The following is a 26,470-nucleotide window of genomic DNA, read 5'->3' as shown; positions in this document are numbered from 1 at the left end:
TCTTCTACACCCCCTCCAGTAAAGTCACATCTCCCTATAATGTGGAATCAATGTCAATTGTCAGAAAAACCCATCTGGTTCACTAATGTCCTTTAGGTAATGAAATCTGCCATCCTTACCTGGTCTGATCTACATGTGACTCCAGACCCACAGCAATGTGGTTGGCTCTTAACTGCCCTCTGGTCAATAAATGCTGGTCTCGCCAGTTACAACCGCATCCCATCAACAAGTAAAAGAAAATGGTTGTGATTGCATAAACCTAGATGTAAAACAAAACCTTATATCTGTTCAGTACTGGGATCAGGTGAGCTGTACACTATGCCCACTCCAGTGTTACCAGGCTTTGTGCTCCTCAGTTCTGTCCAGCCTGTTGGACCTGCTCACTGCTGAGCGCTATTTCTGAGCAACATGGACATCCTGACACAAATTGTTCACTTTAAATCACAGTGCAGGGCACAACTGTGCAACAACACTTTAAACAGGAGCCATGCTTCAATAAATAACCTGTAAGTCCATAAGATATAGGAGCAGAATTAGGCCAGTCAGCCCATTAAATCTGTTCCACCATTCGATCATGGGTGATGTGTTTCTCAGCCCCATTCTCCTGCCTTTTCCCAGTAACCCTTGATCCTTTTGACAATTGAGAACTTATCGATATCTGTCTTATATACACTCAATGTCTTGGCCTCCATTGCCCTCTACAGCAATGAGTTCCGCAGATACACTCCATCAAGTCAGATAGAGGGATGGGGTCATTGGCTCAAAGCTCGGTTTTCTCAATATTAAACTCATGGGCTTTGCCCACAACTGATTTGAATCTATATTGATGATGTTATGCTAACAGCTCAGGACCAATACAAGGAACGGGACTAGGACTTGGGAACTGGGAACAAGAAACAGAACAAAGAATGTTCAGATTATCAGCCAGTCAGTCCATGTTGTTGTTCACCCTTCCTGTGAGCAGGTATTCACCCACCCTGTTCTGATATTCCTGTATTTTAATTATCTCACTGCACACCAGTTAACTCCAGAATGTGGAGACAGGAGGGTGATTTCGGCTGGGAATTTTCCATTTCCTGGCTTAAATCTCAGTAAAAGGAAAAGCCGCTTTCCCCTATACGTGTGGTTTCTGCTAAACAACAGACACACAGTGCAGGAGAAAGCAGGAAGTAAAGGGTTAACTATGACTTTTCTCAAAGAATAACTACTGAGAATGTGAGACAACAAGGTGCAGGGCTGGATGAACACAGCAGGCCAAGCAGCATCATAGGAGCAGAGAGGCTGACGTTTCGGGCCTAGACTCCAGCATCTGCAGTTCCTACTATCTACTGAGAATGTGCCCAAGTTCAGAGTGACATCAGATCACATGGAAATGTGGAGGGGTTCTAGGCAGTGTGTTCCCTTACTATGACACAGACATGGTTATGTTCAGGGAAGCCTGTTCATCTTCAGTCTTTCAAGCATGGACCTGATCTTGCTGCAGACACCTTGAGGAAATCTACCCACAGTTTCTGTCTCAGCCATTATATTCCAGGAAGGAAATTGGACAAAGAGTCATAAAGTCATTGACATGTTCAGCATGGAAACAGACCATTCAGTACAACTCGTCCATGCTGACCAGATACCCCAAATTACTCTAGTCCCATTTGCCAGCATATCCCTCTAAATCCTTCCTATTCATATACCCATCCAGATGCCTGTTAAATGCTGTAATTGTACCAGCTTCCATCACTTCCTCTGGCAGCTCATTCCATACACGCACTACCCTCTGTGTAAAAATGTTGCCCCTTAAGTCCCTTTTACATCTTTCCCCTTGCACCTTAAACCTATGCCCTCCAGTTTTGGACTCCTGCACCCTGGGGAAAAGACCTTGGCTATTTACCATATCCATGCCCTCATCATTTTATAAACTTCTATAAGATCACCTCTCAGCCTCCGATGCTCCAAGGAAAATAGCCCCAGTCTATTCAACCTCTCCCTATAGCTCAAGCCCACCAACCCTGGTAACATCCTTATAAATCTTTTCTGAACCCTTTCAAGTTTAACAACATCTTTCAAATAGCAGGGAGACCAGAATTGAATGCAGTATTCCAATCATGACCTAACCAATGTCCTGTACAGCTGCAACATAACCTCCCAACTCCTATACTCAATGCACTGACCAATAAAGGCAAGCGTACCAAATGCCTTCTTCACTATCCTATCAACCTGTAACTCCACTTTCAAGGAACTATGAACCTGCACTCCAAGGTCTCTTCATTTAGCAACTCTCCCCAGGACCTTACCATTAAGTGTATAAGTCCTGCCCTGGTTTCAAAAACCCTGTGAAGAGCTTTCTCCTGGTGTCTGATCAAATGATCTCACATTTCATTTAGTGACCCCCTGTTCTAGATCCCTCATCAACTGCAAATAAGCTTCTGTCTACCCTGTCCTGTCTAGTTTAAAACAACTCGCATTCTTATCTGCAAATGAAAACTGCTCAATTTTGCAAGACTTTCTTCATATTCCCATTTCTTGGTCCCAGATGGTCTTGTAATGAAGCTGCATGATACAATCTCAAAAGACTCAAGATCTGTTCTGGGAGCATGAAAACCAAACTGCAGACAGTCACAGTAAGATTTCATGAAGGCTTTGCATTTCCTCCTGGCTTCTTTAATGAGTCATTACCTCAAATCTACGCCACCACCAGCAATGGATCTAATACTGAAGAGTTAAACAGAAGTGACTACAGTATTAAACAGATGCACATTGTCATTTCCAGTCCCTTACATTCATCTATAAAGTTCTAAATGAATGTACTTTTCCCAAAACATTGGTTAGCGTTGCTTCCTCACAGTGCCAGGGACCTGGGTTCGATTCCACCCCCCGGGTGACTGTCTCTGTAGTGTTTGTACGTTCTCCCATGTCTGTGTGGGTTTCCTCCCACAGCCCAAAGATGTGCTGGTTAGGTGGATTTACCATGCTGAATCTCCCAGTGTGTCCAGGGATGTGTAGGCTAGGTGGATTAAGCATGGGAAATTTGGGGTTACAGGTACTGGGTGGAATCCCTTTTTGGAGGCTCAGTGTAAACCCAATGGGCTGAATGGCCTCTTTCTGTACTGTAGGGATACTATGATCCTAATTCTCCTCTGTCCTCAGCTTTGTTCAGGTGCAGGACCTTATATATTTCACCCATACACCAAGACTGAGCATGGGTAAGCTTTTCAACTGTGAAAGGCATCAGAGACACTTGTCTCCTGATGCTAGATAGCATAGAGAGTAGCCTTTCGTGTCATTTCAGGATTAATTTCTTCTAACAGTGCGTGGAGATGTTTAGGATTGGGATATATATGCTGTGTTGGTCGAGTGAGCCTTGAGAATCAGCTGATAGAATCATATGGCATAGGACAAGACTATTTGGCCCATCGTGTTCATGTCAGCTCATCGGAAGAGCTATAAAATTCATCCCACCACCCCCCTTACTCTTGACCCATAGCCCAGCAATTTATTTCCCTTTTCCAAGTGCAGCTCCAATTGCCTTTTGATAGCTCCTTCGGAAGAGGGTTCCAGGAGTGCTGTTCAACGTAGAAATGCCTGTGCACTCCTCCTCTCCCCCTTCAGCTCGTGGTTCCTGAGGTAAAAGCAGATACTCAGTAAGAGGGCACGTTAAAGTAAAAATCTTACGATGAGACAGCAGTCAGCACCTGGTCCATCGAAAGCATTGCCAATTCCATCATTGTGCTCCCCCTGGTAGAACGCCAAGCGGATGTCTGCAGGGCCATCCATCACTTCCCAGAAGGTCAGCGGCGATGCGTTACTCCACAGCTCAAAGGCTGTTCTCACCGCCATCTTCACCCGGCTTTGCTCCAAGTACTTTGGCCAGTTTATGATCTTGTACGTCAAGTGGTGCTTGTACCATTTCTCTCCTAAAGGGGAAGGCCGAGAAAAACATAAAGACGGTCAGCGCTGTTTTACTCATGTCGTCTTTGACCAGTTACCCCTTCAACCAGGAGAATGTGAATCCAGGCCAGCCCAGGTCCTGGCTTAAATAGAAATACTTGTTTATTGACAGCACGTTTTGAGACCTGAAGTTGTCCCAAGACACTTTGCAAACAATTAGATACTTTTGAAGTGCTGCAATGTGGGAGCCGTTGAAATGCAAGAGCACAGCAAGTTTCCACAACAGCGATGTGGCTCAGTGGTTAGCACTGCTGCCTCACAGTGCCAGGGACCCAGGTTTGATTCCACCCTCGGGCGACTGTCTGTGTGGAGTTTGCATGTTCTCCCCGTGTCTGCGTGGGTTTCCTCTGGGTGCTCCTGTTTCCTCCCACAGTCCAAAGATGTGCAGGTTAGGTGGATTGGCCATGGGAAATTGCCTGTAGTGTTCAGGGATGTGTAGATTAGAGGGGTTATAGGGGGATGGGTCTGGGTGGGATGCTCCAAGGGTCGGTGTGGATTTGTTGGGCTGAAGGGCCTGTTTCCACACTGTAGGGATTCTATGATTCAATGAGCTAAGACTACATAATACCATTCAGTGGTGTTGCTTGTGGGGTAAAATTGGGCAGAACACTGGAGAACCTGGTGGCACAGTGGCTCAGTGGTTTGATTCCAGTCTCGGGCGACTGTCTGTGTGGAGTTTGCACATTCTCCCCGTGTCTGTGTGGGTTTCCTCCGGTTTCCTCCCACCATCTGAAGATGTGCAGGTAAGGTGGATTGGCCACATTAAATTGCCTATAGTTTCCAGGGATGTGCAGGCTGGGCAGACTAGCCCTGGGAAATGCAGGGTTACAGGGATACGGGTGGGTATGGGTGGAATGCTCTTCGGAGGATGAATGTGGACTTGATGGGCCAAACAGCCTGCTTCTACAGTGTATTGATTGTATAAACTATTCCTCTCTTCAAAGTAGCACCATGAGGTCTTTAATAGAGCAAACTTTGTTTTAATCAGTATTTTATCAAGCAGCATTCTTCATAAACCAGCAAAAATTATATCTACTGCAATGTCCAAGTATTTATGCTGTGAATAAAGTATAACAGTGATGCGTATCCTCCCTGCATTACTTACCGTGTCTTTTACATTGACTTTTGGAGCTGTGTTGATGTTTTCACGCAGATTTTTTGAGGGATGTTGATGTCTTGAAACTTCACTTGGTCAGGGTTTACTGCAGTTACATGGACCTCTTGATTATTCGGAAAATTCGATCAAATGGTACACTCCTGGTCCCATAGGTGCTGGTTAATAAAACGTTTGCTGTATACACACTTAAAATGGCAGGTATCACTGCAATTTATAGGTGTAAGATCGATACTGGATCACGGCACATAGGGGTGGCACAGTGGCTCACAGCACCAGGGACCCGGGTTCAATTCCACCTTCAGGCAACTGTCTGTGTGGAGTTGGCACATTCTCCCAGTGTCTGTGTGGGTTTTGTCCGGGTGCTCTGGTTTTCTCCCACAGTCCAAAGATGTGCGGGTTGGATGGATCAGTCATGGGAAATGCAGGGATACAGTGAGTCTGGGTAGGATGCTCTTGGAGGGTGGGTATGGACTTGATGGGCCAAATGGCCTATTTCCACACTATAGAGGTTCTATGACATCAGATCAGCCATGATCTCATTGAATGGTGGAGCAGACATGATGGGCTGAATGGCCTAGTTCTGCTTCTCTATCTTATAGTCTTTACGTCTCATTTGAATGATGGCAATTCCAACAGCGTGGCCCTTGCCCAGTATTGTACCACAATACCAGCCTCGATTACATACCTCCCTGCAGGGACCCACTCTCTGAAAACAAAAGGGACATGTTCATGCCTTGTGCCCTTTTGAATTACCCAGAAGCTTGGGGAGCCGATAGAACACCATCGTATTCTCCATGGCAATGCCTCGACCAATCAGAGCCAACCAATCAGCACTCTTTTTCCCTCTAGTAAAAATTGTTGCGATCATTGGAAATTTAATATTCTTGCATGTGTCCTGATAAGTAGGAAAACTTCAATCAAATGTCCCATTGTTCCTCATCGAGTCCAAATTTATACTGAGCCAAGGATTCAATGACTAAAAGCCTGGACAAAGAGCTATTATTTAAGAAACATCTTAAAGGGGGTGAGATAAACGGAGAGATTTACAAAGGGGATTCTAGAGCTTGAGGACTGGGTAGTTGAGGGCACTGTTCCCAATAGAGAGGTGAAGAAATCGATGCTGCATGAGGGGCCAAGGATGGAGGAGTACAGAGTTCCCAGAGGATTGGGAGACATCACAGCGATTGGGAAGCAAGGGGCCATTGGTGAATTTGAACACTGGGTTAAGCACCTAAAAGTCAAGGTGATAGTGGACCACACCCCAGCATAGGTCAGTGGGCATCTGGGTGAAAGGGATTTGCTGAGAGTTGAGATGCAGAGATTTGGACAGGCTATAGTTTATGGAGGGTGAAAGAGATGTGTTGGAATAGTCAAGTTTGGGGGTAACAAAGGTATGGTCAAGGGTTTGGGCAGCAGATAACATGAGGCAGGGGCCTCCAAATTTCCAGATCCGTGCATAAACACCATCCCCCAACCCCTCACGTTGTAGAGACCCTGCTCCTCTTGTGGGGACCCTCCCAAGATAAATGGCTCAAACAGACCATGAGGTTGAGGGAACGGTATGAATGATACGGTAATGAGGAAGCAGGTTAGGAAGTTGGAGTGAGATAGCTCTGCTCAGAGCTGTGTGGACGATGCTGCATGTGTTTGTGTGAGGGTGAGGACAAGACTAAGTAAATGAAAAAGACCAAATTGGTGATCTAGCATTTGCAACATGTTTAACTGTACAATCAGAAGTGAAAATTTAACCCAACCTCAAGTGGACTGAAGGTTAGAGTTCATTTCTCTTCCATACTGCTGGTGATTTTAACATTCCTTAATTAACTTCAGAGCAACAACAAAAAATCCAGGCCAAAGACAGCTCCACAAAGGTTCAATCCCCAGCCCAAACACTGCACTTGGTCAATGTATGACAGCAAAGAGCAAGTGCTGGGGGATGTGACCCGAAATATCACTTCAACCATACAGTTCATTCCAACTCACACACTGGTATCTCAGATGTACCCTGGGACTAACACTCTCATTAATACAAACATTGGGCCTAATGAGCATTCTTCAAATATTTACAGCTCATTCCTTTCGCTGACGGCCTGCTTTCTGGGAAATAATTCCATTGCAATGTAACAGAACGTCTTTCTCAGAACCAGTCATTTCAAGTGGATTATAACTTTGAGTTATTCACTTTTCTCCCTTCGTTCATTGGGTATTATAAGTTCACCCCCTGCCAGGTTACAGTTTTGTAAGCACTAGCCACATTCCATAGGATTCTCGTTCATGATTGACAAAGAGTACTTGTTGGCTGATCGAGCAGAGTAGCACTACAGCAACTACAATCGTAGCCTTTTCCTGAGTTCCATCCAGCTGTACTTCCAGCCAAGCTACTAGATAGTAATAGTCATAAAGTCATAGAGTCATACAGCACAGAAACAGACCCTTCGGTCCAACCAGTACAGGCCGACCATAATTCCAAACTAAACTAGTCCCACCTGCCTGTCCTTGGCCCATATCCCTCCAAACATTTCTTACTCATGTACTTATCTAATTGGAGTTTAAATGTTGTAACTGTATGCACACCCACCACTTCCTGTGAAAGTTCATTCCACACACAATCCACTCTTTCTAACAAAAAATTGTCCCTCATGCCTTTTTTTAAATCTTTCTCTTCTCATTTTAAAAATATGCCCCCTAGTCTTGAAATCCCGCCCCCCTAAGGAGAAGACATCTGCCATTCACCTTATCTATACCTTTCATGATTTTACAAACCTCCATAAGGTCACCTCTCAATCTCCTGCACTCCAGTGAAAGAAGTACCAGCTTGTCCACCCTCTCCTTATAACTCAAACCCTGCATTCCTGGCAACATCTTGGTAAATCTCTTCTGAGCCCTCTCCAGCTTAATAATATCCTTCCTGTAACAAGGCGACTAGAACTAAGATTATCTAAAATTACAGTAGTGATTATGAGCTGTGGTACATCATAACCTTGGGGGCGTGAGAGATAATCGTGACTTAGTTTACGTGGCACAAGCAGTCCTCTCCCAGTTTATGGGATCTTCAAGAAAAATTGGGTGGCACAGTGGCTAAGTGGTAAGGGTCTCACAGTGCCAGGCACCCAGGTTTGATTCCACCCTCGGGTGACTGTCTGTGTAGAGTTGGCACATTCTCCCCGTGTCTGTGTGGGTTTCCTGCGGGTGCTCTGGTTTCCTCCCACAGTCCAAAGATGTGCAGGCTAGGGGGATTAGCCATGGGAAATGTGGGGTTATGGGGATACGGTGGGATGGCTGGGTCTGGGTGGGATGCTCTTCAGAGGCTCAGTACAGACTTGAAGGGCTGAACTGGCCTCGTTCTGCACTGTAGGGATTCTATGATTAGTTTCAGAGACCTTTTGACCTTTCTCAATACAGCTCAATTTAGCCTCCAGAAATGATACTGAAAGCCTCTTTTTGTCCCACCCAGGTTTTAGGCTGGAGGGGATGGGTGCGTGGAAGGGGCAGGGCACTAGGGGTGGGAGGGTGGTTGGCAGAGAAAGTGGGGTGAGACCCAATTAAACTAAATTCCACCATCCAATGTCCACCTTAAGGAAGTTCCTCTGTTATAAAAATGCTTTCCCATTGAAGGTCAAGGACTCTCATTTTGAAGATGGTATCCATAAGACATAAGCACAGAAGGAGACCATTCAACCCATCGAGTCTGCGCTAACTTTTATTGGATTGAGTAACAGAGAAATAATCGTATCCTTTTCCCTGAGAGTGACCAACTCTAAACCATGTTTGATAATGGCGTCTGCTAGAGTCCCTGGGGTAGCAGAGAGATTATGGTCCCATCAAACTGCATATTGTAACATCTGCCCTACGAGATCAGATTCCCATTCCCCTATTAACCTTCTTCTACCGCAGACTGAGTGTCAGCAGACCCCATTGTGTATCCAGCAAAGAGAGGTGGCCTCTAGTTGAAAAATCATGCCCAATAAGGATGTAACATTCAGTTTTCACACACCTCCCCACCTCCCCCCTCTCACTTGGAAGGACCAGGCTAGTGAGTGGAAGGAAATATGGGTGACTGATCGCAAAGAATTGAACACTGGAATGTACAGCAATTTTTGAAAGATAATGACCACAAAGTGACAGGAAGTCCTCTTTTGATTTGGAAGATGACAGATCCTGTGTTATTTCTGGGGCAATACAAAATGACAGCAGTTTTTATTTATTTACAGGGGTTTTTTAATGAAATCATACTACTTCAGCCAGTTTATGTATCAACAAAAGCCTAAATGCCCACCAAGTGCTGCTGCCTGGTACCATCAGCAATATTAGTGTGGAACAGTTCCCAGTTGGAATAATCACAATCCTCCAAGATAAGGCAGTTCCTGCATTTTTACTGGATGCCAAGTAAACAATTCATTTGCTGTAGAATTCTAAACCCTTCAGATTCCCACAGAAAGAGTAAGTAAAACGCTGAGTTTATCCAGATGCCCCGAATCTCAACACACACACACACACACACACACATACAAAAAGAAACATACCCAGAGACACACACACACGCACACGTGCACACATGCACAGACACACATACACGTGCGCACAGACACACACACACACACACACGCGCACACACACACGCACAGACACGCACACATGCACAGACACACACACACACACACAAAAAGAAACACACCCACAGACACACACGCACACACACAAAAAGAAACACACCCACAGACACACACACACACACAGACATGCAGGTGCAGTCAAATTTTGGATCTTGGGCTCTTACATAGGATTTTTCTTGTGCAAGGGAGGGAGGTCATTGCTGAGGTTAATATCCCATTAAGTTCCTTCAGGTCGCATCCAAAGTACATTTCAATCAGAATATATTTCCCTCTACACTCCCTCAGCCTCAGAGGAGTCTCTCCCCTACAGCATCCGTGTGAAATTCCCATTTGTGTCTGAAATAGCTCCACAGAAGCCGGTGTCCCGTCACTGAGCCACCTTTATTTACACATGCACAGCACATGACACTGGCCCAGCTTCGTCAGAGCCAGCTCTCAGAGTGAACTAACTCCTGACATTCCTGTTATATCTGTCAGCCAGGGCTCCCTGATTGTACCACATTAACAGTCCCAATCAGGGAACTCATATTCTATGAGGTTCACCTGGTTGGCCTCGTTATAAACACTGCAGTGCCACGTCTTGGGCCTAGGGCCCGCTCTCAGTCAGACACCATGCTTCATGGATCATGCTCTGCAATAACTGAGAAACTTTCTAAACTCATCCCATTTCTGCCCCTTGGGTCAATGTGTGTAAAATTGAGCCTAGGACATGTGATCTGGCAGCTCACCCTGCCACCCCAAGACATTTTCTCTTCAGTCAGTTGCTTGGACACTTCAGTAACCACAACCTTGTTACAATTTTGTTAGGACCAGTAACATTCATTGTAAATAATGTGAAATTTAAAATTCCAGATATTTGCTAACAGAACAAAGCCACATGATTCCATCTTTTTAAATTATTTCCATCCACACCTCAGCAAAGCAAATAATCAATACTATATACCTTGTACTTATAATATTCAGAATTAACATGAGGTAAACATAAATTAGCAAACCAACAAATTGCACATTAAATGCCAGGCACATCTAAGAGAAACCTGAACAGATTTTCTCAACAGCCTACCCAGTCTTCAGTGATCACTGTAAGTTACAAAAAGTCTTTAATACTGTTTTCTTCACTAAGGATTTCACCTCCTCTCCTTCAAGGATCTAACCTCTGATTTGCTTCTACAGCAGCTCCAATTCAGACAGCCTCACTGACTGTTTGTCTCCAAGCAGCTCAATCTCTTCTCCCGAGACTGCAGAGCACTGGATTTACAAGGCAAGCATCTACTCACCAACATGACTCCAGCTCAGTCTCGGCCCTGACCAGAATGCCTGGGCTTCCCTGGAGGCCCAGCTCTCAACTGCACCAAGCAATCACTGCTCCCGATTTCCCTGCACTTCCAGCCTCCTTAGCAACATTAACGGCAACACTTCATGTGGGCCTTCGCCTGGTCATTGTTTTGTGCCACGTCCCCTTGCAGGCATACTGCCCAACCTCTACAAGTATCACTCAAACAACAGAAACCACAGGGAGCCATGCCCCTGCCACACTCTGCACTTGCAACAGAGCACCAGCCCTGCCTGGAGTCACAATCCTTCAAGTAGGACCCAGCTTCCAGTCTGAAAACACACTGAAACAACCTAGGAACATAAATTTCCTCACAACCCCTCTTCCCACATGAGGGATATAAGGTTGTATGTCCATGAGTGTATCTCAGTTAAGTCTTACAGAATTTTAGCACAGATGTCACCTACTCCAGAGATTCTCAACTATTCAGTGGCTTTGTCAACTTCACTCCAGATCGGCAGTGCCCACACCGAGCTGGATGGGATAGTGAGGAATGGAGTCAGGGATGCTTAAGTTGAAGACTCAGTTGAATCAACAGAGGAGTTTCTCAGGAGCTCTCTCCCATGAGACTACCTCCCCATCCTTTTTGATCTCCCTTCATTGCAGGGTGACCCCTGAGTGATTGGGCTATAGGTCACCTTAAGGTGAGGAAACCCAGCGTGTCATTGGTTTCTGTCAGCTGTTGGATCTCCTGCTCTCATTCTACTCAGCACTCATTCTTAATGTGACATATTTTACCACTATCTCCAGATGCCGTGAAGTTCCCAGTTTGTGACAGCTTTGTGTTTACATTCAGGTCTGGTAGCTCACAGTTGTCTTTGTCAAGCTAGTCTCATAGTTGGGCAGAGGATTTCTTCGTGCTTGTTATGGCAGACTTAGACAGCACCTTCCAAACCCACCTACCATCTATCTTCTCAAGGGTCAACCAGGGATAGACAAAAAATGCTGGTCCAGCTAATATTGCCCAAATCCCATGAAGAAATAAAAAAAGACAAACTCTAGGGTTGATCGGGTACAATGAATGTGCTGTAGTTCTCAGTGACTGGTGGTTGCCAATGAGACACTGGCTCATTGCGAGCAGCTTTAGCGATACGTAGTGACTTCTGGATGATGACATCACATTAAAACCCCACAGCATGATGGAAAACAACCCCAACTTCTGAGGTTCTTGTGCATCACAGGCCGAGCCCACTCCTGGCACGTCAAAAATCATAATCAAATCAACCTTTATCCCACCACCAGCGGCTTTGTAAAGTTAGAAATGGCTTTGACATTTCAATTTGTATTTCTAGACAATCCAGAGATGTCCGATTGTTGTTAATTACACATCCAGTCCATTAGGAAATAATTAATTTCAAAGCATCTCACGTGCAGCAAGTTTGAAGTATGAGGAACGTCTTCTTGGCCCAAGCGGTTATTGCAGCACAGTGATGAGAAAAACCATCTCCTTACTTCAATTCCAGTCTCCCCTAGGGAGCAAGGCACATTTCCCTAACTAACCATGTCCAGCATTCAGTGACTTGGCCTCTTGAAGTAGTGAGCTGCGTTCTCCAGCTCGGTTAATAGAAAGGAAGCTGCCAGATGACAGCAGGAAGGTGAATGAAAGAGTTATCACATCCTACAAACCTGCAGTCCTGATCCCTGACCCACCTTGCTTGGCTTGTTCCAAAACAATATAAATGCACACTACAGGCTCATCCTGGTTGTTGCCATGACCAGGCAATGACCCCTCCCCTCCTTCCCCTGAGATCTGGATGGGGTCACCAACCTCCAGAAATGAACAATAAATCCTCTAGGCACTGCTCCCGCTCATGCCAGAGAAAGGTTACAGGGAGCATTAACATGGTTCTGAGCACTTTTGTGTTAAGGTGTTAGAGATTGAGGAGGAAAGCCCTTTGTTTGACAGCGAAGAATAAGCCAATCAAGTGCCCCCAGCCCACTCCTATCCCAGCCGAGTGATGCTACTTGTAGATGGCAGCAATGGGCAAACTGATGGTTGAAAAGATGGGAGGTAGGTGGTCATGTGGCACTATTTCAAGGGACAGATTTAGATGTGGTAGCCCCAGAGCTGGCTTCTCCTCGCAAGCTGCTGAGCCAACACTACACCAGTTCTGAGGAAGGGTCACCAGACCCGAAACATTAACTCTGTTTTTTCCTTCACAGATGCTGCCGGACCTGTTGAGCTTTTCCAGCAACTTTGTTTTTGTTCCTGTTTTACATCAGGCAGGACTGGTGAAAGGCGTCCCTACAGGGATCTCTACACAGTTAGGGTACACCAAGCCATGTGTCGTGGCTGACATAGGAATCTGAGCTCAGTTAATACCTGGAGAAAATGGAAACCAGAGGAAAAGAGAAGCAGATGCGCATTTAGCAGGGCTAATGCAGTGACAGAGCAGTGTAGATCTGAAGGGGATGTATTCAAAGGGAGAACCCTTTCATGGACCATCACGCTATTGTATCATTGAAACTTGCCACCGTTGGTTTGGGATCACGAAAGGAAAGGGAAATAAAAAGAATTCCTGAACAATAAATGCTGCCACTCTAATAAACTGGTGCAAAATGATTGCCCAGGTGATGGCAATAAGGTGGGAATATTGATGCTCTTTCAAAACTCAGCAGAAATGTGCTACATCTGGATGCTTCATGGATAATGAGGTTTGCATGCTACTTGAGTGAGTTACTCTCATCGGTTTCACCACAAATACATTTCTCGTGCTCTCAGCCTGGTAGGAGTGGCCCAGCTGGCGCACTGTCTTTTTTTTAGCTCCGATTGGCATCACGAATCACCAGTTGATGGGATCTTATATGTTCACCATATTGGAGTAGGCCATTCAGCCCATTGAGCTGAACCTGCCATTCAATACAGTCATGGTTGATCAAACACTACTATGTCTTTTATCCATCCTGCCTCTATAACACCATTGGTCGTCAGAAAGCTATCAACCTCCACCTTAAACATACTAAGCTTCCAACACCCTCTGTGGTAGAGAATTCCAAAGGTTGATCACCCTCTGAGTGAAAATAATTCTCAAACCTAAGTGGCATCCTCCTTATTTTTTTGTATGGTGCTCCCTAGTTCTAGACTCCTCAACCAGGAGAAACATCTTACCTAAATCTACCCTGTTTACCCCTTTAAGTATTTTGTAACTTCCAATGAGATCACCTCTCATTCTTCAAAACTCCAGGGGATACAGGCCCAGTTTGTTTTCTTAGGACAGTCCCATCATCCCGGTAACAAAGTCTGGTGAACCTTTGTCGTACTCCCCCTATGGCAATAATATCTTTCCTAGATAAGGAGATAAAACTTCATATAGTCCATCTATGCAAGCTCCTATACAACTGAAGCATGACTTTGCTCCACAAAGACTTTGGATCTTATTCAAACAGATATATGGAAGTTTATTAACAACTAACTACATACACTAATGTGACTATGTACATTAATATCTCAGGCCTACATATAGTCTGCGTTCTGTGCTTACATATGTACCCATTACATTAAATACATAGTTGACTAGCTCACTGATTATCACAGATTAACTCTTTGATTAACCAACTGATTATACAAAAGGGTATGTTGGAGGCCTTTTATATTAGAGTGCCACATGTTACAGCACATGAGATCTGTACAATGATCCAACAAGCTGTGCCCACCATGGAATGGAAACAGCATGGTCATTCCAGTTATGTTTCTTTAAAATCTAATCTCGAAGTGTGAGTACCACTGGCATTATTGACCATTACTAGTTAGCAAGGGAATACACAGACCTCTCCTAGAACCCCTGTGTGGTGTCCATCTTTTCACAGACGTTAGGCTTTGTAGCAGCTCTGCAGGCACTCTGGGCCACTTGAAAGGGCTGGAGGTATGTGAAGTCCAGCAGCTTTCCTTCTCTAAAGGCCGTTCGGGGACCTGCTGGATCCTTGGCTGCTATTCCCAATTTTCAGAACTCTTCCAAACGAAATCCTGAATGAACAGTGTTCAGGTTGACCATCATTCATCAACTCGGTTTCTCAAAGCAGACCTTGGCCGACCTACATTTGTAATATCATTGATGTGGTGTCAGCCAAGACAATCACAGACCAGGGGTTGGGCTTGCAGAAGTGGGGAGCTGTAGTTTAAGCTAGGACTTAGACACTGGCTGGTGCATGGGTTAGCAGACATACAATGTGTGTAATTTGAGGATGAGGGGCTAGTTGACAGTTCCTGATTACAGTGCTGATGGGATCGTACAGCACAGAAACAGACCCTGCGGTCCAACTTGTCCATGCTGACCAGATATCCTAAATTAATCTAGACCCATTTGCCAGCATTTGGCCCATATCCCTCCAAACGCTGCCTATTCAATACCCATCCAGATGTCTTTAAAATGTTGTAATTGTACCAGCTTCCACCATTTCTTCTGACAGCTCATTCCATACACGCACCACCCTCTGTGTCAAAAAGTTGCCCCTTAGGTCCCTTTTAAATCTTTCCCCTCTCACCTTAAACCTATTCCTCTAGTTTTGGACTCCCCTACCCTGGGGTAAAGACCTTGGCTATTCACCCTATCCATGCCCCTGATGATTTTATAAACCTCTATAAGGTCACTCCTCAGCCTCTGACACTTCAGGGAAAATAGACCCAACCTATTCAGCTTCTCCCTATAGCTCAAACCCACCAACCCTGGCAACATCACTGTAAACAAAGTGTAATTTTCAAATTATTATTAAAAATTATTACTTCCTTTAAGAAACAATTGGAAAAAGCAATGCTGTTAAAAGTGTCTTTCAATAAAGTCTTATTCCCAGTTATATACACAAATGTATGCATGCATATATAAATACGTACAGATATATGTCTATTAAAAAATAAAGTTGCTCAGGCCAGGTCTCAGTGTGGGATTTGCAGTGCATGTTTCTTGTGGAATGTTTTGATTCTTAGGAAATGAGTTGCTTACACAGAAATTCCTGTGCTGTTCCTAACCAGTGGCCACAAACATCCTTTCCAAGAACTTCCCAGGGACGCTTGGACACCTAGATTCCTGACTGCAATTCCCAAAGCTCCCGAATTCACGGGTTTTACATTTTCTCTTTCTCAACAGTGTGGCTTTTGTCAGTTGTACAGGGGGTCTGCTTATTCCCCTGGGCTCAGCAACAATCTCTGGCAGCCTGTGAGAACAGAGGTGGAATTGAATGGAGCCCTGGGATAATGAGCATTGGAGGGATGGGGGTGGAGCGAGTTGGAGGGGAGGGCGAGGTGATGGAGAGAAAAAGAGAGTGGGGGAGACACTGGAAGAATCATAGAATCCCTAAAGTGAAAAAGCAGGCTGTTTGGCCCGTTAGGTCCATAGCACCCCTCCAAACAGCATCCCTCCTAGACCAACCCCTCACCCCCTCACCCCCTCACCCTATCCCCATAACCCCACAATTCCCATTGCTAACCCACCTCGCCTGTACATCCCTGGACAATATGGGCAATTTCCCATGGCCAATCCACCCATCTTTGGACTGTGGGAGGAAACCGGAGCACCCAGAGGAAACCCACACAGACACAGGGAGAATGTACAAACTCCACACAGTCACCCGAAGCTGGGATCAAACCTGGGTCCCTGGCGCTGTGAGGCAGCGGCGCTAACCACTGAGCCACCGTGCCATCCTGGTAGGGGTACACACAGCGCAGTCATGTGTCAGGGAAGGTTTTCCCAGTTAAATTGGATTTAACCCCATTGGAATGACAAGCCACGCCTCCTGAATGCCACCCAGCAAGCCCAGTTGGGTTTACCTGGTATCTCCAAAGAGGGTGTCCCTCCCTGCCTGGCACTCGGTGCCCGATTAAGAGATTCCCAGCTTCAAGAAGCTGGAGGACCACTGCTGACAGCCCACCCTCACCTCTGACCCCCTCCAACAAAGCACGGTCCTGAGGCTGGAAAAAAAAATTTACACGACGGTGCAAACACAGAGGAATATTTTAAACATCGCTCTGAATGAGGAGAGAAATGGAGAAGTTTCAGGAGGCGATACCAAGGTTTAAGTCTCAACAATTACAACATTTAAAAGACATTTGGACACGTACATGGAGAGGAAAGGGTTAGACGGATATGCGCTGTATGGCATGACAACTGAAGAGGCCACCAATTTACATAAAGAAAATGGAGAATGGTAAAAAACAGCCAAAAAGAGTTAAGATCTCAGAATGAGAGTCGACTCCTCACGCAACTCCTGAGGTCAGGTGCTGAGGGGATTGGGGGAGCAAAAAAAACTAAAAGAGGGTCATTTTATATCGCGGTAACTGAACACCAACTCTCAATTGAAAGGCCATGGGCTATTGATAAGCAATGTCCAGGTGAAGACAATTTCTCCAGCAGTATTCCTTTACCAAAGAAAACTAAGGCAAAGAGGCTTAGGGTAACGTAGGAATTAGGAGCAGTAATAGGCCATTCGGCCCCTCAAGCCTGCCCCGCCATTCTATAAGATCATGGCTGATCTGTCCCAGGCCTCAACTCCTCTCTCCTGCCTGCTCCTTATAACCATCAACTCCTTGGTATTTCAATAATCTTATCTACTCTTTAAATTCTTTCGATGATCTAGCTTCCACAGTTCTCTGGGATACAGGGATACAGCCGTGCACTTCTTTCTGAGGGAAGGAATTCCTCTGCCTGTCAGTTTGATTCTGTAACTGTGTTCCCTAGTTTGAGAATCCTCCAATTGTGGGAACATCCTACCAACATCTACCCTATCAAATGCCTTCAGAAACTTATTTGTTTCAATATGATCACTCCTCATTCTTCTAAACTCTACTGTATAAATGCCAAACCTGTTCTGTTGTTCCTCACAAGTCAACCCTCTCATCCCAGGAATTTGGATACTGAATCTTTTATGAACTGCCTCCAATACCAACACATCCTGTCTTAAATCGAAGCCTAAAATTGTACACAGTACTCCAGGTATGCTCTCACGAAAACCCTGTACAGTTGTGACAAGACTTCCCAATTTTTAAACTCCAATCTTTAGTGGTAAAGGCCAACATTCCATTGCCTGGAAGAAATGGATTTTAAAGTAGAATCAATGGTTGTCTCATTTTTCAGATTTCTTGCCCTAGACAACAGAATTAAATAAAAACAACAGTAATGGGACCTTGGGTAAAATGTACCTGGGTAAAGCAGAGCTGGGAAAGGCACCCTGTTGTAAGGCTGGAGTTGCTAAGTTTCAGGAGTGAGATATGAAGAGTGCGAAGAGGAAGATATCATCACCAGCCAGATCAGCCATCTCAACCCCAAGTCAGCCCAGGCTCAGGGGCAGAATTCTCAGAGATTCAAGCTTAGAGGTTCAAGTCTAACTCAAGGAACAAGTTGCAGTATTTGGGCCAACACTCTGGTGTAGTACAAAGGGGGTGGTGCAGAATCAGGATGCCATCTTTCAGATGACAAGTCAAACCAAAGGCCAGTCTGCTCCCTCGGCCGGTACCCATTGTATTAATTTAAAACAAAAGCGGACAGTTAGCCCCCGCCCCACCTCCACAGTCAGTAAAACATATGACTGAGTCACCACCGAGAGAGGTGACAGTCTAGTGCCATTATCACTGGACTGTTAATCCAGAGACTCAGATAATGTCCTGGAGACACAGGTTCGAATCCCACCAAGGCAGATGGTGGAATTTGAATTCAATAAAAATCTGGAATCAAGATTCTAATGACACCCATTATCAATTGTCAGAAAACCCATCTGGTTCACTGATGTTCACTCAAACTGCTATCCTGACCTGCATGTGACTCCAAACCCACACCGATGTGGTTTGACTCTTAACTGCCCCCTGGGCAATTAGGGATGGGCAATAAATGCAGCCTAGCCAGTGACACCAGTATCCCATGAGTGAATGAAAAAAAACCATTGCTGTTAGTGACATCCTACGGGATGTCACTTTTGCCCATACAGCAGCAATATCTACACTTTAAAATAGACGATGTAGCACTTTGGAAGGTGAAAGGCTCTGTATAAATGCGGGTCCTCTCTTCAAATGGAGAGAGGAGAGATTTGGCAAGTGGTGAGTTAAAAAGCAAGCAAAATAAAGCAACGTTCCTTTATCAGGGACTGAATGTAATTATCTGCAGTGTAGGAATAAGGTTGGGTCAAATTACCAAAGGTGAAATTGACAGCTGAATGGATGGTAATAAAAGCTGTCAGCCCTGGTTGCTATGAGGACAAGAGATGACAGGTCATTTTAAATGAACTGATTAGTTCTTGACAGACTCTGCATTCCTTAGCGCTGACGGAAATGAGACATAATTTCATCATCTGTCACCTTTCACAGCAGAACAGAATCCTGCAGAAACCTGACCGACAACATGGTGTAACAGGCAAATGCACTTATTTCAGTGAAAAACATGCATTATCTCCTCCTCCAGAACGGGGAATCTCTCCTCAAACTCTCACAGCTCTCACATGGATTAACTTCCACTGGCAGTCGATGAGCCATACTGAATTTTAACTCTAACCTGCTTTGAAAGAAAGACAGGAGTGGTTGAGCAGGGAGCGCTACACAGTCATAGGTACAATCCTTCAGCTGAGGCAGAAGACCAAAACTCCACCTGCCCTCTAGGATGGGCAGTACAGATCACATGGCACTTCTTTAAGAATACTCCTTGGTCTCCTAGTCAATATTTATCCCTCAATTAACAACACATTAGCCAGTCAATTATCAAAGTACCAAACACATGAGCTTGCTGTGCGTGAATTGGTTGCCATGCTTCCTACTTTACTACAATGATACTTCTAAAAGTATGTAACCAATGGAGTAAAATTCTTTGGGACCTCCTTAGTTTCTGAAAGGCACTAAGCGCAAGAACTGTGCTCCACATCACATCAGCCAACACACCAATCCAATTCTATTAGTCTCCTGCTCATCACCCAGATGAAACAATCTCAGGGCATTCCCAAACAAAGGAGTTATGTGAAGAAGTGCAGTCATTTTTCTTCTATTCGTTGATGGCACGTGGCAAAGTCAGCATTTGTTGCCCGTCCCTAATTGCCCCTGAACCTGCTAGGACATTGCATTGGACAGTTAAGGACCAACCTCCCTTACTGTGTTAGTCTGGAGTCACATGTAGGCCAGACCAGGTACCGACGGCAAATTTCCTTCCGAAAAGGGCATTAGTAAAATAGGTTGGTCTTTAATAGCGGTTTCATGATCCCCATTTCAGAGACTAGATTTCAGTCCCAGATTTATTCATCAAATCTCAATCCCACCAATTCCTGTGATGGGGTTTGAACCCATGTCACAAGAGTATTGAGTCTCTAAATTGTCAGTTCAGCGACTACTTTACTGTGACACTATTTCCCCATTATCAGGAAGGCAGTTATATGGACAATATGGTTAGAGTAATATCCTATAACCATGAAAGATTAGTGAGTCTGTTTGTAGTGTTGGTTGGAAGAGGAATGTTGACCAGGATACCACCAAAGAACTTCTTTCAATGATGCTGAGGGAACGTTTACATCCACTTTGGAAGGCAGATGGTTCAATTTCTCATTGAAAAGATTACAACTGCAGTGATTCAGCAATCTCTCCGACACTGCAGTGAAGTGTCTGTGAAGCGTCAGAAACTCCAAAGGCCAGAGAGTCATTGTAGCAGATTAGATCGGAGATGCGCATGGAAAGCCCAATGCAGTTTATTCCAGGACACTAAAAATTCTAGTTGACAGTTCCCTTAAAGTAGGAGATTTTGGAGGGTTCCAACTCACTTAAGTTTAATATTTATCCAGAATAAATTACAAGATTAATAAGGTACTCTAACTCCTGGGTAACTATTAAACTGAATTTACCATTGGCCTCTTCAAGTACACCCCCCTGACCAGACCTCTCATCAATCCCTGACCCAATATTTACTCTCCTGCACCAACCCAAAGACCATCCAGCCTCTAAGCCACCCTTCCGAATCCGACACCACTCCTATCCCAACACCACGCTCCATCCAATCTCTCAACCTTCCTGATTCACTCATCAATTATCTGGCATCCTATATCCTCACCCACCTGGCACCTTTTCCTTTACCTCCTTCACCCACCTTGCACCCTGACACCACAATCACCGTCACCTTATCCACATTTTTTTTAACAATTCGTGCGACTTTGGCATCTCTGGCTGGCCAACATTTCTTGCCCATCCCTAGTTGCCCTTGAGAAGGTGGGGGTGAGCTGCCTTCTTGAACCACTGCAGTCCTCCTGCTATGGGTTGACCCACAATGCCCTTAGGGAGGGAATTCCAGGATTTTGACCCAGCAACAGTGAAGGTACGGCGATATATTTCCAAGTCAGGATGGTGAATGGCTTGGAGGGGAACTTGAAGGAGGTTGTGTTCCCATATATCTGCTGTCTCTGTCCTTCTATTTGTCCTGGGTTTGGAAGGTGCTGTCGAAGGATCTTTGGTGAATTTCTGCAGTGCATCTTGCAGATAGTACACACTGCTGCTACTGAGCGTCGGTGGTGGAGGGAATGGATGCTTGTGGACCCTTAGGTCTGCCCATCTCTGCAGGGCATAGGTTTAAGGTGAGAGAGGAAAGATTTAAAAGGGACCTAAGGGACAACCTTTTCATGCAGTGGGTAGTGCGCGTGTGGAACAAGCTGCTGGAGGAAGTGGTAGAGGTGGATACAATTGCAACATTTGAAAGACATTTGGACAGGTGCATGAATAGGAAACATTTCGAGGGAAATGGGGCCAAATGGGACTGGTTCAGTTTCGGAAACCTGGTCGACATTGAGGAGTTGGGCCGAGGGGTTGATTTCCTTGCTGTATGACTCTAAAACACACTAACTGCTGTAAAATGGGATGGGTTTCAACAGTAGTCTTTTCCGCTGCCAGCTGCTAGAATTCCTACTTCACAAAGAAAACTGCAGCCCAGGAACTTCCAGAGTTAGAGTCTTCAAAGTGTCAATACGTTTTTTTTTAGTGTCTGACCCCAGGACAGAAATAGAGTTTCTGAGCCCGATCAGAATTTCTTGGCCATTATTAACTTCAGTCCCAGAGTAAGGTTTGAACACCCAACTTCATTGCTACCAACTAAGCAAAGATATAAATAGAAAGGAGGAGCCAGGGGGGCTGTTTGCATAACACAGGAATCATAGACAGAACAGGGACCAGATTTTCAATTGCAGATGAGATCAGGACCTGGTACAATGAAGATTGAAAAAACGCTCCTGGAGGTCTTATGGGAATCTTAGCATCTCCGGGACTGTTTCAGATTTCCAAAGAGGTGTGGGGGGAGGCATTGATGTCAGGGAAGGTGCCTGACACCAATTAATGGGTCCTTGAGTTTATCAGGAAGCTTGCTGACATGAAGCAGCATAGAATTTTGCAAGAGGTAGTAAGGACTGCAGATACTGGAGTCAGAGACAACCCAGTGTAGAGCTGGAGGAACACAGCAAGCCAGGCAGCATCAGAGGAGCAGGAAAGCTGATGTTTCGGGTCGGGACCCTTCTTCAGAAATGGGGCATCCCTAGAAGAGGCTTCGCATGGGGTTATAACTCACACAGAGATAGTAAGAGCTGCCGATGCTGGAGTCAGAGACAACACAGTGTGGAGCTGGAGGAACACAGCAGGCCAGGTAGTTTTTCAGGTGGGGTGGGCCAGGCTTGCACACATCAGGGCTCAGCTGCTGGTTTGGACATGGGGGGCCTGATAAACCTGCATCGCATTAGGCTTTTCAAGAAATCTGTGGTTTCCAACTCGCTCCAGTGGCAATTCTACCTGGTCATATAGACCCATCTCCTTCCACTTCCCAAGGACTGGCCACTCAAATTGGCAAGTTAGCAGCAGCCCCCAAAATGGCTGATACCTGCCTTCGCAGCTGGTTCCAGGCAGGTGACCCCCAGCTCCTGCCCAGTGGTTAGTATCTCTAATCGGGCGCTGAATATCCCTCCCACTCAAGCAGACCATTTAGATTTTTTTTAAAAATCGCATTCAAAAGTGACCTCAGTATTCCTCTGGGTGCTGGCGCCCAGACCCTGCAAGGAAAATCCAGCCCCGTGGAATGGAAAAAAATCTGGGAACAATACCGAAATGTAGGAATCATACAGCAATCTCAACTCTAGCGAAGGAGTGGGAATGACAAAGACAGAGACAGACTTGAACTGCGTGCCTGACATCGAGGTCTGTGTGCTCTCTACTGTCCTCGGGCTAAAGCTGAACATTTTTTGCTGTTCAATGAATTCGGTTCAGGTGAGAAGGTGAAGAATGCAAACATGCCTGCAGGACAGTATCTCGATATCCTGACAATCCCAATTTAAAATAGCTCGATCCGTGAGAAGAGACGCTGTGGGGATGTACAGGCTGTAGTAGGTCTCTAGGACATGCTGTGGCAGTAGATGGAATCCACACCAGCTGAAGATAGGGCTGGGCCATTCCTTCTTCTACCAGATGTTGAAATGTTGATGTGAACCCGTCACATCGGGAGAATTGCTCTCTGATGTAGACACTCAAGCAGAACTGAAATCCATTTAGAAGATCACAGCTCCATCTGCAAATCCTAGGAGTATAAATGGTCCTGTAATCTGTGAGCCTGAGTCAATCTAACAACATACAACGAGGCTGTGCCATGTTTTCTGGGGTCCGGGGGGACCATTTCTGGCATGGAATGGACATTAGTCTGGGTCACGTCCAGAACCACCGACGTCAGATCCAGTATATTTTCAGGTTATTTTATTGAACAGAGAATCAAACTGGAGTTAAGTGGTTGCATTTCTAAACTAACAGCCCAGGGGCCTTAATTAAGAATCCAAGAAGTTTAAAATCCCACCTGCATTGTTTCATAAGTTACGCTCGGTTAAAAAAAAACAACTTGACTGCTTTACTAAGCAGAAGGAGACCTGTCCTGGACTTCCCACGTAGATGCAACAGTTAAGAAGCCATAACAACACCTCTTCTTCCTCAGGCGGCTCAGGGCATTTGGCTTGTCCACATGGTCCCTCAGCAACTTCTACAGATGCACCATTGAAAGCATACAGTCCAGGTGCATAATGGCCTGGTACGGAAACTGCTCTGCCCAGGACCGTAAGAAAGTACAGAAGGTTGCGAACACAGCCCAGACCATCACGGAAGCCAACCTTCCATCCATGGACTCCATTTAGACTGATGTAGAGGTGCCAGTGTTGGACTGGAGTGAACAAGGTCAGAAGTCACATGACACCAGGTTATAGTCCAACAGGATTACTTGAAATCACAAGCTTTCGGAGCACTGCTTCTTTATCGGGTGAAATGATTAGAATGATGTTATCACACTTATGAATGGACTCTCTAACTTCAAATAATGTTGCTCATGTTAATGTTGATCTTGCTTCGCGTACCTCCTGTGCAGTGTAACCTGTACGCCTCACTCTCTCTTAGCACCCTACCACCTGTATGTCCTTGCTTGCTATGATCTGCCAGTGCTGCTCACACACAAAGCTTTTCACTCGACTGAGGTACACATGACTACAAATAAATCAAATCAAATCAGACAATAAATCAAATCAAAAGAATGACAATATTCCCAGCGAGGCCCACACTCTCATCGTGTACCAAGTATCACTGGCCAAGAAACAGAGTCAAGCTAAAAGCACAAGGATGAAGTTTGACTTAACTAGAATGGGATAAGGTTATATTTAAAAACCAACCCAAATTCCTCCTTGGCAACTGGTCTCACGATTACAGTCCAATTGTTGCTCTGATTGAGATCAACTAATTCATCACACTCCCAAGACTAGCACTGTCCTGACACACATAGGGTTCAGGACAATCACAGGCAGCAAATGTAACCAAAGTGGTCTTTTTCCAACCTAGATTGACTGGTCAAAATGAAAAGTATAGGAAGTGGGAGCAGAGGAGGCCAGTTCCTTGATCCTGTTCCACTATTCAATACATTTGTAGCCAATCCAATTTGGCTATCCATCCCGGTTAACCTCCCATATGTTCCCAGTTCCTTTCTGTCAAAATGTGTCTAACTCAGCCTTGAACAGATTCATCGACTGGGACCCACTGTTCCCTGTGGAGGGGAATTTCAAAGATGAAGACCCTGAGAGAGATCAAAATTCCTCCTCCTCTCCAACTTAACCTCTCATTTTGAAACTATACCCTTTCTTCTAGATTTTTCTGAGAGGGGAAACATCTTCTCAGCATCAACGATAGTAGGAACTGCAGATGCTGGAGAATCTGAGATAACAAGGTGTACAGCTGGATGAACACAGCAGGCCAAGCAGCATCAGAGGAGCAGGAAGGCTGACGTTTCGGGTCGGGACCCTTCTCAGCCTCAACCTTGTCTTATACAATCTTACGTGTTTCTATAAGATCACTTCTCATTTTGTAAACTCCAAGGGAGGGAGGCAATGGTCTACTGGTATTATTGTTGGACTGTTAATCCAGAGACCCAGCTAATGTTCTGGGGACCTGGGTTCAAATCCTTCTACAGCAGATGGTGGAATTTGAATTTAATGTATTTTTTAAAAATCTGGAATTAAGACTCTAGTGATGACCATGAATCCATTGTCAGGAACAACCCATCTGGTTCACTAATGTCCTGTAGGGAAGGAAACTGCCATCCTTACCTGGTCTGGCCCACATGTGACTCCAGACCCACAGCGACGTGGTTGACTCTTAACTGCCCTCTGGGCAATTAGAGATGGGCAATAAATGCTGCCTGGCCAGCGATGCCCTCATCCCATGAATGCATTAAAAAAAATACCAAGTATGGCCACAGTCTGCCCAACATTTCCTCATAAAATACCAAATGCATCGCAGGAATCAACTTAGGAGACGGTAGCAGTTTTAATACCCCTGTTCTTTAATACTTAATTCAAACAGGAGGCAATTGCCAAATATATTCCAATCACTGAATTAAGATTTCACTTCAAATTCACAGACACATTTGCCAAGCCAGATTTCCTCCTCACGGCCCGAGCCGTCCCTTCAAGTTATTACTCAGTACAGTGACAATCGGGTAGTGTGTAAATGTGGCGCATGTCACAAAGGTTTCAGATTGTTGACAACAAGTTGGTGCAGAGAGACTGGAATCTCCTCAGCAAGTTCAGATGGAGAGACAAGAACCAGCAAGAAAACAATTCAGAAAAGTATTTCTTAAAATAATAGTTCATTGTAACAGCAGTGAAACGAACTCTCCTTCCAGCACTTGGATACTCAGTGACGGTAGTGATGATATGCGCTCCGCAATTGCATTTATTTAAACTATCAAGTCAGTGGCTACGTTCTGAGCTTGTTTATTCATTCACGGGATGAGGGCATCACTGGCTAGGCAGCATTTATTGCCCATCCCTAATTACCCAGAAGGCAGTTCAGAGTCAACCACATTGCTGTGGGTCTGGAGTCACATGTAGGCCAGACCAGGTAAGGATGGCAGTTTCCTTCCCTAAAGGGCATTAGTGAACCAGGTAGGTTTTACCCCAACAATCAGTTGGTAGAGCATGGGACTCTTAATCCCAGGGTCGTGGGTTCAAGCCCCATGTTGG

General features: G+C 45.2%; 2 protein-coding genes across 3 annotated transcripts in view; both read right to left on the bottom strand.

Moving 5' to 3' along the window:
* Positions 1-26,470, bottom strand: part of LOC109930943 (GAS2-like protein 2B) — a 253,141-nt gene that overhangs the window by 160,087 nt on the left and 66,584 nt on the right. The gene's annotated exons all lie outside the window — the stretch shown is intronic.
* Positions 1-26,470, bottom strand: part of mmp28 (matrix metallopeptidase 28) — a 109,253-nt gene that overhangs the window by 29,819 nt on the left and 52,964 nt on the right. For both annotated transcript variants that reach the window (XM_048612622.1, XM_048612624.1), the window contains exon 4: positions 3,684-3,905. In XM_048612622.1, the coding sequence (XP_048468579.1) occupies positions 3,684-3,905 (222 nt within the window). The remainder of the gene's footprint in view (positions 1-3,683; positions 3,906-26,470) is intronic.

Source organism: Rhincodon typus, chromosome 26 (assembly GCF_021869965.1).
Source record: "Rhincodon typus isolate 14 chromosome 26, sRhiTyp1.1, whole genome shotgun sequence".
In the NCBI taxonomy this organism is placed as follows: Eukaryota; Metazoa; Chordata; class Chondrichthyes; order Orectolobiformes; family Rhincodontidae; genus Rhincodon; species Rhincodon typus.
The sequence above is the reverse complement of the archived record's forward strand: the minus strand, read 5'-3'. Positions and strand labels throughout refer to the sequence as shown.